At 34.1% G+C, this 14,816-nt stretch overlaps 1 protein-coding gene, 1 non-coding gene and 1 pseudogene across 2 annotated transcripts; all 3 read right to left on the bottom strand.

Annotated features, from left to right (window-relative positions):
* Positions 1–4,023: 4,023 nt before the first annotated feature.
* Positions 4,024–4,177, bottom strand: LOC115969673. Its single transcript, XR_004087034.1, has one exon. It is a non-coding gene; the product is annotated as a U4 spliceosomal RNA (small nuclear RNA).
* Positions 4,178–4,423: 246 nt separating this feature from the next.
* LOC115968061 (acetylserotonin O-methyltransferase-like) lies at positions 4,424–9,681 on the bottom strand. The gene is made up of 2 exons (XM_031087262.1): positions 5,395–9,681; positions 4,424–4,886 (listed from the first exon to the last, which is right to left on the bottom strand). Exons 1-2 carry the CDS (start codon positions 6,151–6,153, stop codon positions 4,590–4,592), a joined length of 1,056 nt encoding a protein of 351 aa, XP_030943122.1. The 5' UTR covers positions 6,154–9,681; the 3' UTR covers positions 4,424–4,589.
* An 86-nt stretch (positions 9,682–9,767) lies between these two features.
* Positions 9,768–12,483, bottom strand: LOC115968066 (annotated as a pseudogene).
* Positions 12,484–14,816: the final 2,333 nt, after the last annotated feature.

Consider the following 14,816-nt stretch of genomic DNA (forward strand, 5'->3'; position numbering starts at 1 on the left):
ATATTAATTAGTCGATTTTCAGTTTTACTGACCCTTAATCATCTTTTGTCGGCCAGTAACTTATAATAATATGCAATAGGACCATAAAACTACAAGACTCAACAGATGCATTTGGAAATTGCCAAAATGGAAAAAATATTAAATAATCAACACGACAAAAATAAATAAAATACAATAAAGTACATTTGGAAATTTCTACCAATGACGTGGCACATATGTTCCATATTTTTTTTTTTGTGTGGTAAGAGATAGATATACTATTTATTAGAAAGTATAAGAGGTACACCACCTTTAAAAGTACATCATGTTTTTCTTTTTTAATTTATTTTTACCCCTTTAATTAATAGTTGGTAATAGACTATTAAAAGTTGCTACTGAATGAGCTATGTTTTACTCACTTCCCACTCTCAATCTGGTTAACTGGTGTATCGTTTTAAGATTTTTACTATATTTGCTCATGAACAGATATCTATAATTAGAAGTTAGGACCTACATAATTTAAAATGTAAACCCATATTCTTTTTAAAAAAGTGTAAACCAGTCTAATATTCTCGTCTAATAACATATCCATACCACCCTTATTAATCTAACTTAAATATACACTTAGACCTCTAAGTAGGTGATAAGAAAGCTAGCGTGTTGTGTTAGACAATAATGTTGGTTTTTACTTAATCCTCCGTAGTTCCATGCCAGCTGGATGTGGCTTTTGAAAATGTAATTTTGAATTTAAAGATACAAAATAGGGTTTAAATCAAATGTGCAGATTGTGAAATGTAACTTTGACTTATGATTTCAATTCAAATGTTCAGATAGTGACATGTGCAATTTTTGATTTGCATTCCCTGTGAAATATGTTGCTTTGTGGTGTTCTATCAAATAATTATCCACCTAATGTAAGAGCAGCTAACAGAAGCTTTTAATTTCAAGTTGTATCAAGATGCCTTTTAGTATCTGATATCACAACTACAACAGTATGCCAAAGCCAAATAAAAGGTGAATAACATTTATTGCATTGCAAATAATTGTGAAAGGTACATAACGGATTTTAGTTAACCAGCTTCAAAATAACATGCTACAAGTTACAAAAATCCATTAATCTTAATCATAAAATCCACGTTACTAGGTCAATCATTATATTACCACCTAAAGGCGCGGTTTAGTGGTGAAAGTTTTTGTAATCCATCACATTTGTGAGTTTAGAAGTTGTAGATTCGAGTTGTGACAAGCTTCGCAATTGTTGAGGAAGTTCCACATCATGCATGAGGGTTTGAGTGGACCAGGGCAATAACCACACTATTAAACTCCCTTAAAAAAAATGTCAATCATTACTTTGATATGGTTTTGATCAAGGATGTCAATACCGTACCGGAGGCCGTACCGGTTTGGCCACCGGTACGATATATTTCGGATACCGGTCAATACCGGTGTACCGTTTCGGGTTTACCGCTATTTTTTATATTTATAAATATAAATATATATATATATATATATATATAAATATGTATGTATGTGTTTGTGTATATATATATTATAATAAATATAAAAGTTTACCATAAAACATTTCCTCAATTTAGAACTAGTTATTCATGGTTTTAGACTTTAGTATCAATTAAAAGGGAAAAAAAATAAAAAAAAATAAAATAGAAAGCTTAAAAGTTACCATTGCATATTAAGAAAACAAATAATACTAATAAGTTAATACAAATAAGTTACCATTTTGTCCTAACAAAAATTCAAAAATTACAAAACTTAAAAAAAAAAAAAAAAAAAAAAAAACCTTTTTTCTGTACCGGCCGGTACACCCGGTACCGGCCGGTATTACCCGAAATTAGCCGGTACGAGGCCGGTACAGCCGGTATTTTTTCTGGTACGAAACAGGAGGGTTGAGTGTACCGGATTGCTGGCCGGTACGGTATATTCCGGCCGGTACGGTATATTCCGGCCGGTACGGTACGGTATTGACATCCATGGTTTTGATTGTCATCGGCTCAACCTTGAGGCAATTACCTAGGACTCTCAAATAGAAAAAGGCATCATAATTTTGGTCATAAAGTATAATGTATCGTATAAAAATTAAAAAGCTGAAATAAAATATATTTCATACTCATTTACTCTTTATTTTTAAAAACTGTTTATTTCTAACTAAACTTAAATAATTAATATGCGTTTTTTCTCTTCCTCTCACTTAAAAAACTTCCCCCCCCCCCTCCCCCACCACACACACAACTTTCCATCTCGTCTGTCAAAAAGTTACTTTTCCCTCTCTCTAAAGATATACTTTTATAATTAGTGACCATTAGGCTCATATAAATTATATATAATAATATATATATATATATATATTTAAACCAGTTAGAAACACAACTAAGTAAATATCCCACCCCTTCACTAGGGATATAACCGAAGCCCCCCCATTCCCCATTCCATCTTAATGGAGTAATGAATGAATTCATCTTTTAATAAAAAAAGAACTTATCAAAAAAAAAAAAAAATGGCAAAAAGAAGAAGAAGAAGCTGTTATATGGAAACAGAACATATTTTTAGGTGTCATGGTGAAACAAGAAGAGTACAAGAAACCCAAATTACAAACAAACATTTGTAAAAGGCCCATGAAACAACATAAAATATTTTCGAAGGTGAAAACAAAACATGCCAACTTGTTTTACCTCTTGGTCAATTTTCCCAAGCCACGTCCTGGGGCTGCATGCAATGTCCTTGAGCACCAAATTAAATTGATTGACCAGTTTTGGTGTTGAAAATATGTACAATCCTATTACTCCCTATCCCTATGAATCAATCATATCTCTTGATAAACAACAAAATATTGATGTAGACACCACCCTGGCATTGCTAATAATATTATTTGATAAGTGGGCCCCTCTATGTCCATAAGTGTAGAGATGCAACAACCTGATATGACTTGTTATGAATGATGCATAATAATAACAATGTCAATGATGAATTTTACATATGTTACTAATCATGAATTTCTATATTTACATATGTTACTAATCATGAATTTTTTTATTTTTTATTTAATAAGTAGTGAAAAAAATTTATGTTTATAACATTACTCCTATATTTATCCACATCTCTTTCAAAAATTTGTTGTGCTTTTTTCTTCTTGGCAATAAAAAGTTACTCCAATTACTAAGGGCTATGTTTTATATTCACACCGCATGTACTGGCAAATGGAATAGGTAAAACAAAAGGTTAGCAATTAAGTGTGAGTTTGGATAGCATTTTTTCTCATGTGTTGCATTTTTGCCTGTGGGTTTTGTGCACCATTTAGGAGAGCCAAGTACAGAATTCAACAAATATAACTTTAAAACTAAGTTCAGAGCCGTTGATCCAGAGACGAGCAATTGTGATCAAAGAAAACTTTTGAAAAAAATACAAGGAATGTTGAACAAAGCCTTAGAAGAAGCTAAGGATATTTCAAAGAAGATGAAGGCCTTGGATGAATCTAACATGGCCATGAAGGAGGAGCTCTCAAGATTGCAAGAGGGTCTCGAGAACATGACGGAAGAGGAGTTACAATCTCTTGATTCAATGAAACTCGAAGAACAAATCAAGTTCCAAGAATCTACTACTGTTGTTGCAAGCCGAGATGTTGATTTTTGTGTCAAAGTGGATGATGATATACATGTACATGCTGCCCTTGAAGTTCAGTCGAAAGAATCAACAAAGAAGGTGATGATGATCTTCCAAGAACCCATTCTTGATGCACCAATGGAGGCTTCCATTCAAGAGTCTATGATTCAAGAATTGGCAATCCAAGTGTCGGTGATCCAAGAATCCAAGATACAAGCTCCAAGAATTCTAATGGTTCTAGAATCAAATGAGGTCCCGTTTAGGAGAGCCAAGTACAGAATTCAATAAATATAACTTTAAAACTAAGTTTCACAGTACTATTCATACATTTAAAAATTATTTTGCTGTAATATTTTCAATTTTTAACAATAAACGATATCTAAACAGACTTTAAAAGAGACAAAAAGTTTTGAAAACTAGTAATTGTAAGGCTTTACCCAAAAAGGGAGCGCCCTTCCAGAAATTCTCAAAGGCCAAGGCTGAACCTAGGCCTAAGAGGGGGTTTGGAAATAGTTTTCAACCAGCAATAGACGCGCCTCGGTTAGAACCTCACTAGCTGCGTCATTGCCCCAAGCGCAAAGATACTTATCAAACTGCTTTTGCACTATTTTTATATTTATCTAATAGAGCTTAGTATGTCATACACAAACCATGTGGGACTACAGCAGCTTCAACCATATATATGTTTGGTTTCACTTTCTCCTTTATTCATTGCATTTTCTTAATGAACTAAACGTGTTTCTCAACTAACTTGTTAGTTTTCACGAATAAATCAATTTGAAAATTTTAGTTCTGATTGAATTCAGATGCAGAAACAAAAAGCAGAAAATTTTCATAATCATAGATTATTAGATTGCAATTAAAACCAAGCGAGCTACATCAACTCAAACTGGTCTTCTAGTAGTAGCCATTACAACATATTACCACATAAAATTAGAGATCCATGCATGTTCCTTAAACAACAACAACAACACCATGTTCCTTAAATATATAAATTATGGAAATGCCTCAATCACTGATTGCACAGCAGGAATGGTTTTCACAGTGTATCTACTAAATCCAGCCTCCCCAAGAACAAATCCCCATTCTTTCAATGTCCTCTCTTTGCCCTTATTGGTATGAGCCATCATCGCCATGTCTAGTGCTAGCCTCACATCGGTTAGCTTATCTATTTCTGCTTCTTCAATCACAGCATCAACAATTATTACCTTTCCTTTGTTCTCCAGAACAGCTTCTCTGCATTTTTTAAGGATTTGGATGCACTCATTGTCTCCCCAGTCATGCAGAATCCACTGCAATTCACAGAGGTCAATTTCATAATCGAAAGAGCTGAACATCATTAAGAGTATAAAAAACCTTTTCTGATCAATAATTTAACAATACAAGGAGCTGCGAGAGGTATATCTAGTGTGCTTCAAATAATTTTATATATAAAAAAAAATTGCTTCATAACAGTCTTACCTAGTAGGTAATGGTATACACTAAAGTAAATATCGCAGCTAGTTCAAGTACAAGTCTTCTTTCTTACGTGGCATCCTAAACGCAAATGAGCTAAGTAAATGAGCCAAACTTAGGTATGGTTATTTTCTATTTTATTTATTTGTATCTCCAATTAAATTCAACTATCGTGTATGTATTAACCAATGGTCCAATGCAATATAAACAATATTATCTTCATTCAAGGACAGTAAATTCAACGATCCAACCACATAGTTGGATTTATTGAGAAACTAGTATAAGTTCTAAGAAACTATAATTAAGTTTTACCGTTAAAGATAATATTTTCTTTTTGGACCCTACCTTCAGGAAAGCAGCATCAGCCTTTGGAACACTTTCAAACATGTCACCCCCAACATTTTCGACTCCGCTGATCACTCCTGCAAGAGATACAACATGAGGTTGATCAAAGTTGATGCCTCGAAGCCATGGAAATGCCTTAACCAACACCTTCAAAGTTGTTCCATTGCCACCACCCACATCGACCAAACTGCCAAGCCCATCAAACACCTCAGGGCAGCCGTGAATCATTGCAGGCACCAACACCCTGGCATCACAAGCCATTGCTTCATTGATAAGTTGGCCGTGAGCAGGATTTGCAGCTGAATAGCTCCATATATCTTCACCATGTGCCACCTCAAATGATGAAGTATCATCGTCTAGAACACGTGCACTTAGACTAAGCCATGGTGTCAACAACACTGGGCTACTCTCTAGCAGAATCAAAGCAGCCATGCTATGTTCTCCATGTTTCATCAAACGACGAGATAGAGGTGTTTGTGCATAGCCTGGGGAGCATTGGCTATTGAGTGTCCCTTTGAATATTCCCCGGTGCATTAGGAACCTCATAATGCGGTAGAGAGGTGAAGGGGCACATTTTAGAGTTGATGACAACTCAGAGAGTGTCATGGGACTTCCATGGCTTTCAATGGCATCAGGTATCCCAAGCTCAATGGCACACCTGACTACAGCCATTTCTGTGAACCCAAGTATGTATTTCCAGATATCCACTTCTGCTTGTTCTTCCTCGTTCCATTTTTCCTCCCTTTGTTTTTTTTCCATCTCTCTCAGTTTCAGCAATCTTTTACTTATAGCTGTGTTGAGACCTTTCAGGTCGCAGGTTCCGATATATATACACTTATAAAGAAAGAACGGTTTGCTCAAAAAAGAAAAGAAAAGAAAGAACTGTTGCCAAATAGGAATAAAAAAATACCACTAAGATCCTTTCACCATTACTTTTAATATTTTATTACCTTTTGTGGTAATCCCTTAACAGGTCTCTATTTTGGAGTGGTATTGCAAGATATGAGTAAAGATACCATTGAGATCCTTTCACCATTATTTTTATATTTTTTATTGCCGTCTGCGGTAATCCCCCAACAACGAATTGGTCTCTAATATTTTGGAGTGGTATTGCTTTATTTATATATATTTTAAAAAGTGTGCATGAAGAATGTGTTTATTGATTTTCATATTAACACAAAATGTTGTTAGTTTTATACATACAACAGGATTTAAGCTTCTATTGAATGGTCCTGCATGATAATTATCCATTATTATTAGACTAAGATAACAATATGTATCTTTTTGATGTATGCAAGTTGATCTTAAGTTCTTTATTCAAGAAGAACAAACTATACTAGTTGAATCAAACTAGAAGCTAATTATTATTTTTAGATTTGTAGTACAAGTAAGAGAACTGACTTGCACACAAAGTAAGATTGCTCAGCTTATGCTATTGGGCTAACATACCTCTTAACCAAGGTTTGTAATTGTAACTGTTTTGTAACTCTATGAATCATGTAGTGACTAAACTATCTAGATTAATCAATATAGCAGCTCCACATTTGGCTCCAATAGGCATCGTGATGTCCAGGGCTGCATAATTGTTCAGAACCTTTGTGCTTTTGTTTCTTTGGCTAATGCAAAGGTATGTGTTCATGTAAAACATGTATATGTATTGTGCCTAACATTTTTATTGTTTGTTTACCGATTCCAAATCCTTTAGTCAGATATGGATAGTATAAAACACCAAATGCATGATATTTATCAGATAAAATATTAATTAGTCGATTTTCAGTTTTACTGACCCTTAATCATCTTTTGTCGGCCAGTAACTTATAATAATATGCAATAGGACCATAAAACTACAAGACTCAACAGATGCATTTGGAAATTGCCAAAATGGAAAAAATATTAAATAATCAACACGACAAAAATAAATAAAATACAATAAAGTACATTTGGAAATTTCAACCAATGACGTGGCACATATGTTCCATATATTTTTTTTTGTGTGGTAAGAGATAGATATATTATTTATTAAAAAGTATAAGAGGCACACTAGAGGTGTCCACGAGTCAGGTCAGGTCAGATTTGTGCCCAGCTTGGACTTGACTTGAATGAGTCAAGTGGATGAAAATATGACCCGAAACCGACCTGGATGATTTGGTCGGATTTTTCAATTCGTGTCTCGTTGGTTTCGGGTTGTATTGGGTCGGTCTTGGGTTTTATTACTGAGGTCGATATTTAGCCGGATTTAGCGAGATCTGGCCTAGATTTCATTGGATAATGGTGAGATCTTACCGCATCTCGAAGAATCTAGACCAGAACTCGGCGTAATCTCCTCGGATTTGGTCTGGAATGCTTAATATTTTGCCAGAAACATTAAAGGTACCGGTTTGGGTCGGGTTTCATGGGTTTTGAAATGAAAAACCGACAATCAACCCGCTGGGGTCGGGTTAGATAGTTTGGAACCCATGTCCGACTGTCAGAGTCATTGGATCGGGTGGTGGTGGGTTGAACTCGGGCGGGTTGGCCGGGTTGAACGGGTCGATGGGTCTCTTGGACAGCCCTACGGTACACCACCTTTAAAAGACATCATGTTTTTCTTTTTTAATTTATTTTTACCCCTTTAATTAATAGCTGGTAATAGACTATTAAAAGTTGCTACTGAATGCACTATGTTTTACTCACTTCCCACTCTCAATCTTGTTAACCGGTGTATCGTTTTAAGAATTTTACTATATTTGCTCATGAACACATATCTATGATTAGAAGTTAGGACGTAAATAATTTAAAATGTAAACCCATATTCTTTTAAAAAAAGTGTAAACACAAACACTCAGTCTAATATTCTCGTCTAATAACATATCCATACCACCCTTATTAATCCAACTTAAATGTACACGTAGAACTCTAAGTAGGTGATAAGAAAGCAAGCGTGTTGTGTTAGACAATGATGTTGGTTTTTACTTAATCCTCTGTAGTTCCATGCCAGCTGGATGTGACTTTTGAAAATGTGTTTTTGAATTTAAAGATACAAAATAGGGTTTAAATCAAATGTGCAGATTGTGAAATGTAACTTTGAATTATGATTTCAATTCAAATGTTCAAATAGTGAAATGTGTGATGAAGTGCGAATCGTTAATCTCGTAGGTTCGTCCAGATGGAGCTAGGTCCTCGTCACTATCTCTACAAATGTAAAACAATGGCTCCCTTAAGGTGGTCATCGGTGTGGTGCTTGCCATCACGTCTCCGATGCCAAAGTCAGTATATGAGAATTTTTAGAGAACAATAAGAGAGTTTGAAATATCAGAGTATCTATGAATACTTTTTAGGTGAGTCTATGTACCTGGTTTGTTTCTGATCATTGTGTATATATATGGTTTCATGGTTCCTAGCCGTTGGGGCCTTACTTGTGGCTTTAGTGCCCTTTTGTAATGCCTTAGGGCTCATGAATATAGGTTTCAATGAGGCTCCAACAGTCTGCACACTGGTTGGTAATTGTCCACGGCATTGAATGCTCTTATTAATGGTTCTCCTGTGTTCGTCCGTGTTGTGCTAAGGTGGATGTGTATATTTGATGATGTCGTCCAAGGAAGGTGAGTTCGTCAGTCCCATCAATGTGCATTTTGTGATTTGCATTCCCTGTGAAATATGTTGCTTTGTGCTATTCTATCGAATAATTATCCACCTAATGTAAGAGTAGCTAACAGAAGCTTTTAATTTCAAGTTGTATCAAGATGCCTTTTAGTATCTGATATCACAACTACAATAGTATGCCAAAGCCAAATAAAAGGTGAATAACATCTATTGCATTGCAAATAATTGTGAAAGGTACATAACGGATTTTAGTTAACCAACTACAATATAACTTTCTACAAGTTACACAAACCCATTCATCCTAGTCATAAAATCCACGTTACTAGGTCAATCATTACATTACCACTCGAAAGTGTGGCTTAGTGGTAAGAAGTTCTTGTAATCCATCACGATTGTGAGTTTAGAAGTTGTAGGTTTAAGTTGAGACAAGCCCCACTATTGCTGGGGAAGTTCCACATCATGCAAGAGGGTTTGAGTGGACAAGGGCAATAACCACACTCTTGGATTCCATTAAAAAAATGTCAATCATTACATTGATATGGTTTTGATTGTCATTGGCTCAACCTTAAGGCAATTGCCTAGGATTCCCAAATAGAAAAAGGCATCATAATTTTGGTCATAAAGTATAATGTATCATATAAAAATCTGAAATAAAATATATTTCATACCCATTTACTCTTTCTTTTTAAAAATTTTTTATTTCTAACTAAGCTTAAATAATTAATATGCATTTTTTCTCTTCCTCTCACTTAAAAAAGTCCCCCCCCCCCCCCCCCCCCCCAACCCCCAAACACACACACACACACACACACACACACATAGCTGCTTTATTAGACGTGGCCTATACACCGTGACTATAGGTCCAATAGGTTTATAGTTCTGTTTTTTCAAACGTGGCTATAGACCTTATTTTAGTTGCGGTTGTAAAAACGTGGCTATAGGTTAAGTCTATAACCGTGTTTCTTAAAAACACGGCTATAGGTTAGCTACAGCTGCATTTTTTGTAAACGTGGCTAAAAAAAATGCAGTTATAGCCCACGTTTTTTTAGTGTTTAAGGCAAAAGATAAAAAGAATTGTACCTAAGTTTCACTCGTTAAAGATAATCTATAGCATTTTTTTGGACCATAGTTACTTTCAAGAAAGCAGCATCTTTTAGAACACTTCCAAACATGTCACCCCCAACATTTTCAACTCCACTGATCACTGCTACAATAGATACAACATGAGGTTGATCAAAGTTGATGCCTTAAAGCCATGGAAATGCCTTAACCAACACGTTCAAAGTTGTTCCATTGCCCCCACCCACATCGACCAAACTTCTAAGCCCATCAAACACCTCAGGGCAACCATGAATCAATATTGCAGGCACTAACACCCTAGCATCACAAGTTATTGCTTCATTGATGAGTTGGCTGTGAGCAGGATTTGCAGTTGAATAGCTCCATTTATCTTCACCATGTGCCACCTCAAATGATGAAGTACCATCGGCAAGAACACGTGCACTTAGACTAAGCCATGGTGTTAGCATCACTAGGCTATTCTATAGCAAAATCATAGCAGCCATGCTATGTTCTCTATGTTTCATCAAACGATGAGATAGATGTGTTTGTGCATAGCCTGGGGAGCCTTGGCTATTGAGTTTCCCTTTGAATATTCCCCGGTGCATTAGGAACCTCATAATATGATAGAGAGGGGAAGGAGCACAACCTAGAGTTGTGCCAACTCAGAGAGTGTCATGGGCTTCCTTTTGTGTTTTTTCCATCTTTCTCAGTTTCAGCAATCTTTTACTTATAGCTGTGTTGAGACCTTTTAGGTTGAAGATTCCTATATATATATATATATATATATATATGTAAAGAAAGAACAGTTTGCTCAAAAAAGAAAAGAAAGAACTGTAGCAAAATAGGAATAAAAATATACCATTGAGATCCTTTCACCATTACTTTTCTATCTTTTTATTGCCTTTTGTGATAATCCCTCAACAAAGAATTGGTCTTTATTTTTGGAGTGGTATTGCAAAATATGAATAAAGATACTCTTGAGATCTTTTCACCATTATTTCTACATTTTTTATTGCCATCGGTGGTAATACTTCAATAAAGAATTAGGGTCTATTTGGTACATATATTTAAATACATGTTTTCAGTTTTTAAATAATATTACACGTATTTCTACACTTTTTTTTCACCTACATGTATTTCCAAAAAAATTGAAAACTGTTGTTTAAATATACGTACCAAACAGGCCCTTAGTCTCTAATATTTTGGAGTGGTATTGCTTTATATATATATATATATATATATTTTTAAAAAAAAGAGTGCGTGAAGAATGTGTTTATCGATTTTCATATTGGTACATAATGTTGTTAGTTTTAAAGATACAATAAGATTTAAGCTTCTAATGTATGGTCTATGATAATTACCCATTATTATCAGACTAGGACAACAGTAGATATCTTTTTGGTATATGGGAGTTGATATTAAGTTCTTTATTCAAGGAGAACAAACTATACTAGTTGAATCAAACTGGAAACTACTGATTATTTTTAGATAGATAATTTAAGAACCTACTAATGTTAACCTTATAAGGTGCCTAAGACAATCTTGCTTAATCTTTACACTATTTTCCACTTGGCTAAAATTTCATATAGTTTGTATAGTTTGTTAAATATTAACTCTAATATCATGTTAAATATGCTAAAATAGATGTGGGAGCAGAAGCATAAAATAGAGTAACGTTAGAATATGAGGGGTTATGTGATTCAGTTTAACGGAAACTAGCATCTTGATTAGAACCAAATCTATGACTGTTTTGGATTGGATAGGAAAACAGAATAATTAGTATGAGCTACATATCAGTGTATCATTTTAAAATTTTTACTATCTTTGTTCATGAACACATATCTTTGATTAGAAGTTAGGACCTATGTAATTTAAAATGTAAACCCATACTCTTTTTTTAAAAAAAGCGTAAACCCATAGACTCAGTCTTATATTCTCATCTAATAACATATTCATACCACCCTTACTGATCTAACTTAAATGTACACGTAGACCACTAACCTCTCTATAAAAGAAAAACGATTTAGTTACAATTATAAATACTCCCTTCTCTATTTATTCATGAATCCTTTACTCATACTGGATTATATAGGCTTGTTTGGTAATGATGTTCAAGTAATTAATACTATTCAAAATACTGTGAAAACTATAGTTTAAAAAGTGTTGTGAAGACACGTGTTTAAAATACTCATATAACAAAAAATGTGTTTGGTATCATGTTTCAAATAGCTTATTTCAAGATGTGAAAAAACATAAATGTGTGTTTGGTATGAGTATGTATTTAAAAAAAAAAATTTGTAGATGTGAACAGTGGGTAAATTATTTTTTATTTAAAGAGAGAGAAAACTCCCATGCTTACCAATTGCTCTCCCTCTCTTCTTCTTCTTCTTTGTCTTTGTCCCAATTGCCAATCTTCTCTTCCAAACTCCAGTTTGTCAATGACCATTCAGCCACCAACTACCAAAGCCACGGCCATTACCAGTCTCAAAATTCAAGTTCAAATTAACACAGATTCTAGAGAGGAGTGTGAATTACAAACAACCAAAAACCCATTTAAGGAAAAATGCTGAATACCCAGTTTGTATCTCTAGCATTAATCAAAAAAAAAAAAAAAATGAGAATGAGAAACAAAAAAGCACAAAGCAAGTAAACAGATCTGGGTAAAGAAATAGAAACTAATAAACAGTGGGTTGTGTTGTGTAGACCTGATTGGGTTGAGATGCATGAGATGACTTGAGTCTAGTGTAATGAGTTGTAGTGGTAAAACAATTTCAGGGCTTTCTAAATTTATAGAGGAAATTTGGTTTTCTCTCTGTTTTTTTTGGGGTTGTTCACGCTTTTCTTGTTTCCCAGCCCAAATATTAGATTATGCCGAAACTAACGGAACATAAACATGTCCTCTACACAAACTCCCCCACCCAACACCGCCCATATGACACCAAATCACCGCTCTTGGAAATCATACAAATTGTATCACAGAAGAAATGGGTAGAGTTGTACCGAATGAGAAACATTATATATTATATTATTAAGTTGATGTTGAAGAAGTGATGCATTGACAATAATGTTAAAACGTTCTTATGCAAGGTATCAAACGCCAAATGCATGTTTGTATTGTTTGTTTACTGATTCCAAATCCTTTAGTCAGGTATGCAAAGTATCAAACGCCAAATGCATGCATGGTAATCATCAGATAGATTAATTGGTCGATTTTTCCTAGTTTCTTCTCTCTCGTTAAAATAATAATAAATGAAAAAATATTCTAGAAAAAAATTAGTGGAACCAATCATATGCAAAATCACAAACTAATGTAATAATAACAGGAAAGTAACTCATCTACACAAAATGTACATAGTCTAGATAGGTTTTTTTTTTTTTTTTAATGCTATGTATGGTCCCATGTGTTTTGTCATGTTCTGGTCCAATATGTAGATATTATATTATCAAGTTGATGTTGAAGAAGTGACGCATAGATAATAATGTTAAAACGTGTTGGGCATGTGCATGTCTTGATAGTTGGCATATTAATTTGATGCATAAGTTAAACATGTGTTGATTTGATGTTTTGTCTAACAAATTATTTGAATGCAAGCCGTGAAGAGGGATGGAAGGGTGTCTCTTTCTTTTCATCAGTATGGCGGGTAGAAACTTTCTTGAAGACCCTTTGGCTAAGGGCTTTATAAGAGGGAAAGTGGACATGTCTTATAAGGAAGATTTGATTAATTGACACTAATATTGAAATATGTTATATTCTTAAGGAGTTTGGAGTTAATGATGTTGCGGAGTTATATTACAGGGAGCCTAATAGTGCATATGTTTGGAAGTAAAATAGAGTGGATAGAAAACTTTAGAGAGAAAATAGAAGAATGCTGTTTGGTAAAGAGGGAGAGAGAGAAAATTTTTTAGTGGGGCCTAGGCATTTTCCACCCAGGTTCACCCAAAACTTGTCTCTCCAGAATGAAGAGAAAACATGGTGGGAGGAGTTTGATGGGTAAATGACGAAATTGCCCATTGCACTAATTTTATATAGTTGCCTTGGTTTTTTAATTTTTTATTTTTTACTACCTGCTTTCCTGGGTGTTTGCCCCTTTTAAGGCATTTATTATTATTATTATTATTATTATTATTATTATTAAGGAATTTATTATTATTAAGGCATTTATTATTATTATTATTATTATTATTATTTTCACTTCCTGGGAATGTTGTCTTTTTTTTTTTTTAATCCTTTTATCTTTTGATTTCTTGGGCCGTGCGTAGTGTTATGTTTTGTCTTTTTTAAAAATTAGACATGATTTTGTTTTTCTGGACATAATTTTTATTTTTTAATAAATTTGGGTAATTGCCTTTTTATTTTTATTTTTTATAACTGCTTGTCACTTTTTTATTTTAATTATGTATCATTTTTTAATAAGGATATATGAGTAAATTTATACAAACTCACTTTTTCCATCCCTCTACTTTTTCACTCCCAACCAAACAAAAAAGAGGGAAATTAAAATCTTTTCAATTCTTCCACTTTTCTACCCCTCCAACCAAATAGACTCTAAAAGTACGTACTATGGATGAAGGTTAATTTGAAAGCTAGCCAGGCTTTATTGAGGTAGGTGAGAACCTTGCTAGCTAGCGTGTATTGGTGTTAGACAATGATGTTTTTGTTTAATCCTCAGGCTAAGTGCTTTATAGGAGGGAAATGTATTTTTTGAATTTAAAGATACAATATAGGGTTTAAATCAAATGTGCAGATCATGAAATGTAATTTTGAATTATGATTTAAA

The sequence above is a fragment of the Quercus lobata genome, chromosome 11, assembly GCF_001633185.2.
Source record: "Quercus lobata isolate SW786 chromosome 11, ValleyOak3.0 Primary Assembly, whole genome shotgun sequence".
Classification (NCBI taxonomy): Eukaryota; Viridiplantae; Streptophyta; class Magnoliopsida; order Fagales; family Fagaceae; genus Quercus; species Quercus lobata.

Coding starts and splice junctions, on each gene's coding strand:
- LOC115968061 (XM_031087262.1), bottom strand. CDS start 6,153: ATGGAAAAAAAACAAAGGGAGGAAAAATGGAACGAGGAAGAACAAGCA. Junction 4,887..5,394: donor CTGATGCTGCTTTCCTGAAG/GTAGGGTCCAAA, acceptor TGTGAATTGCAG/TGGATTCTGCATGACTGGGG.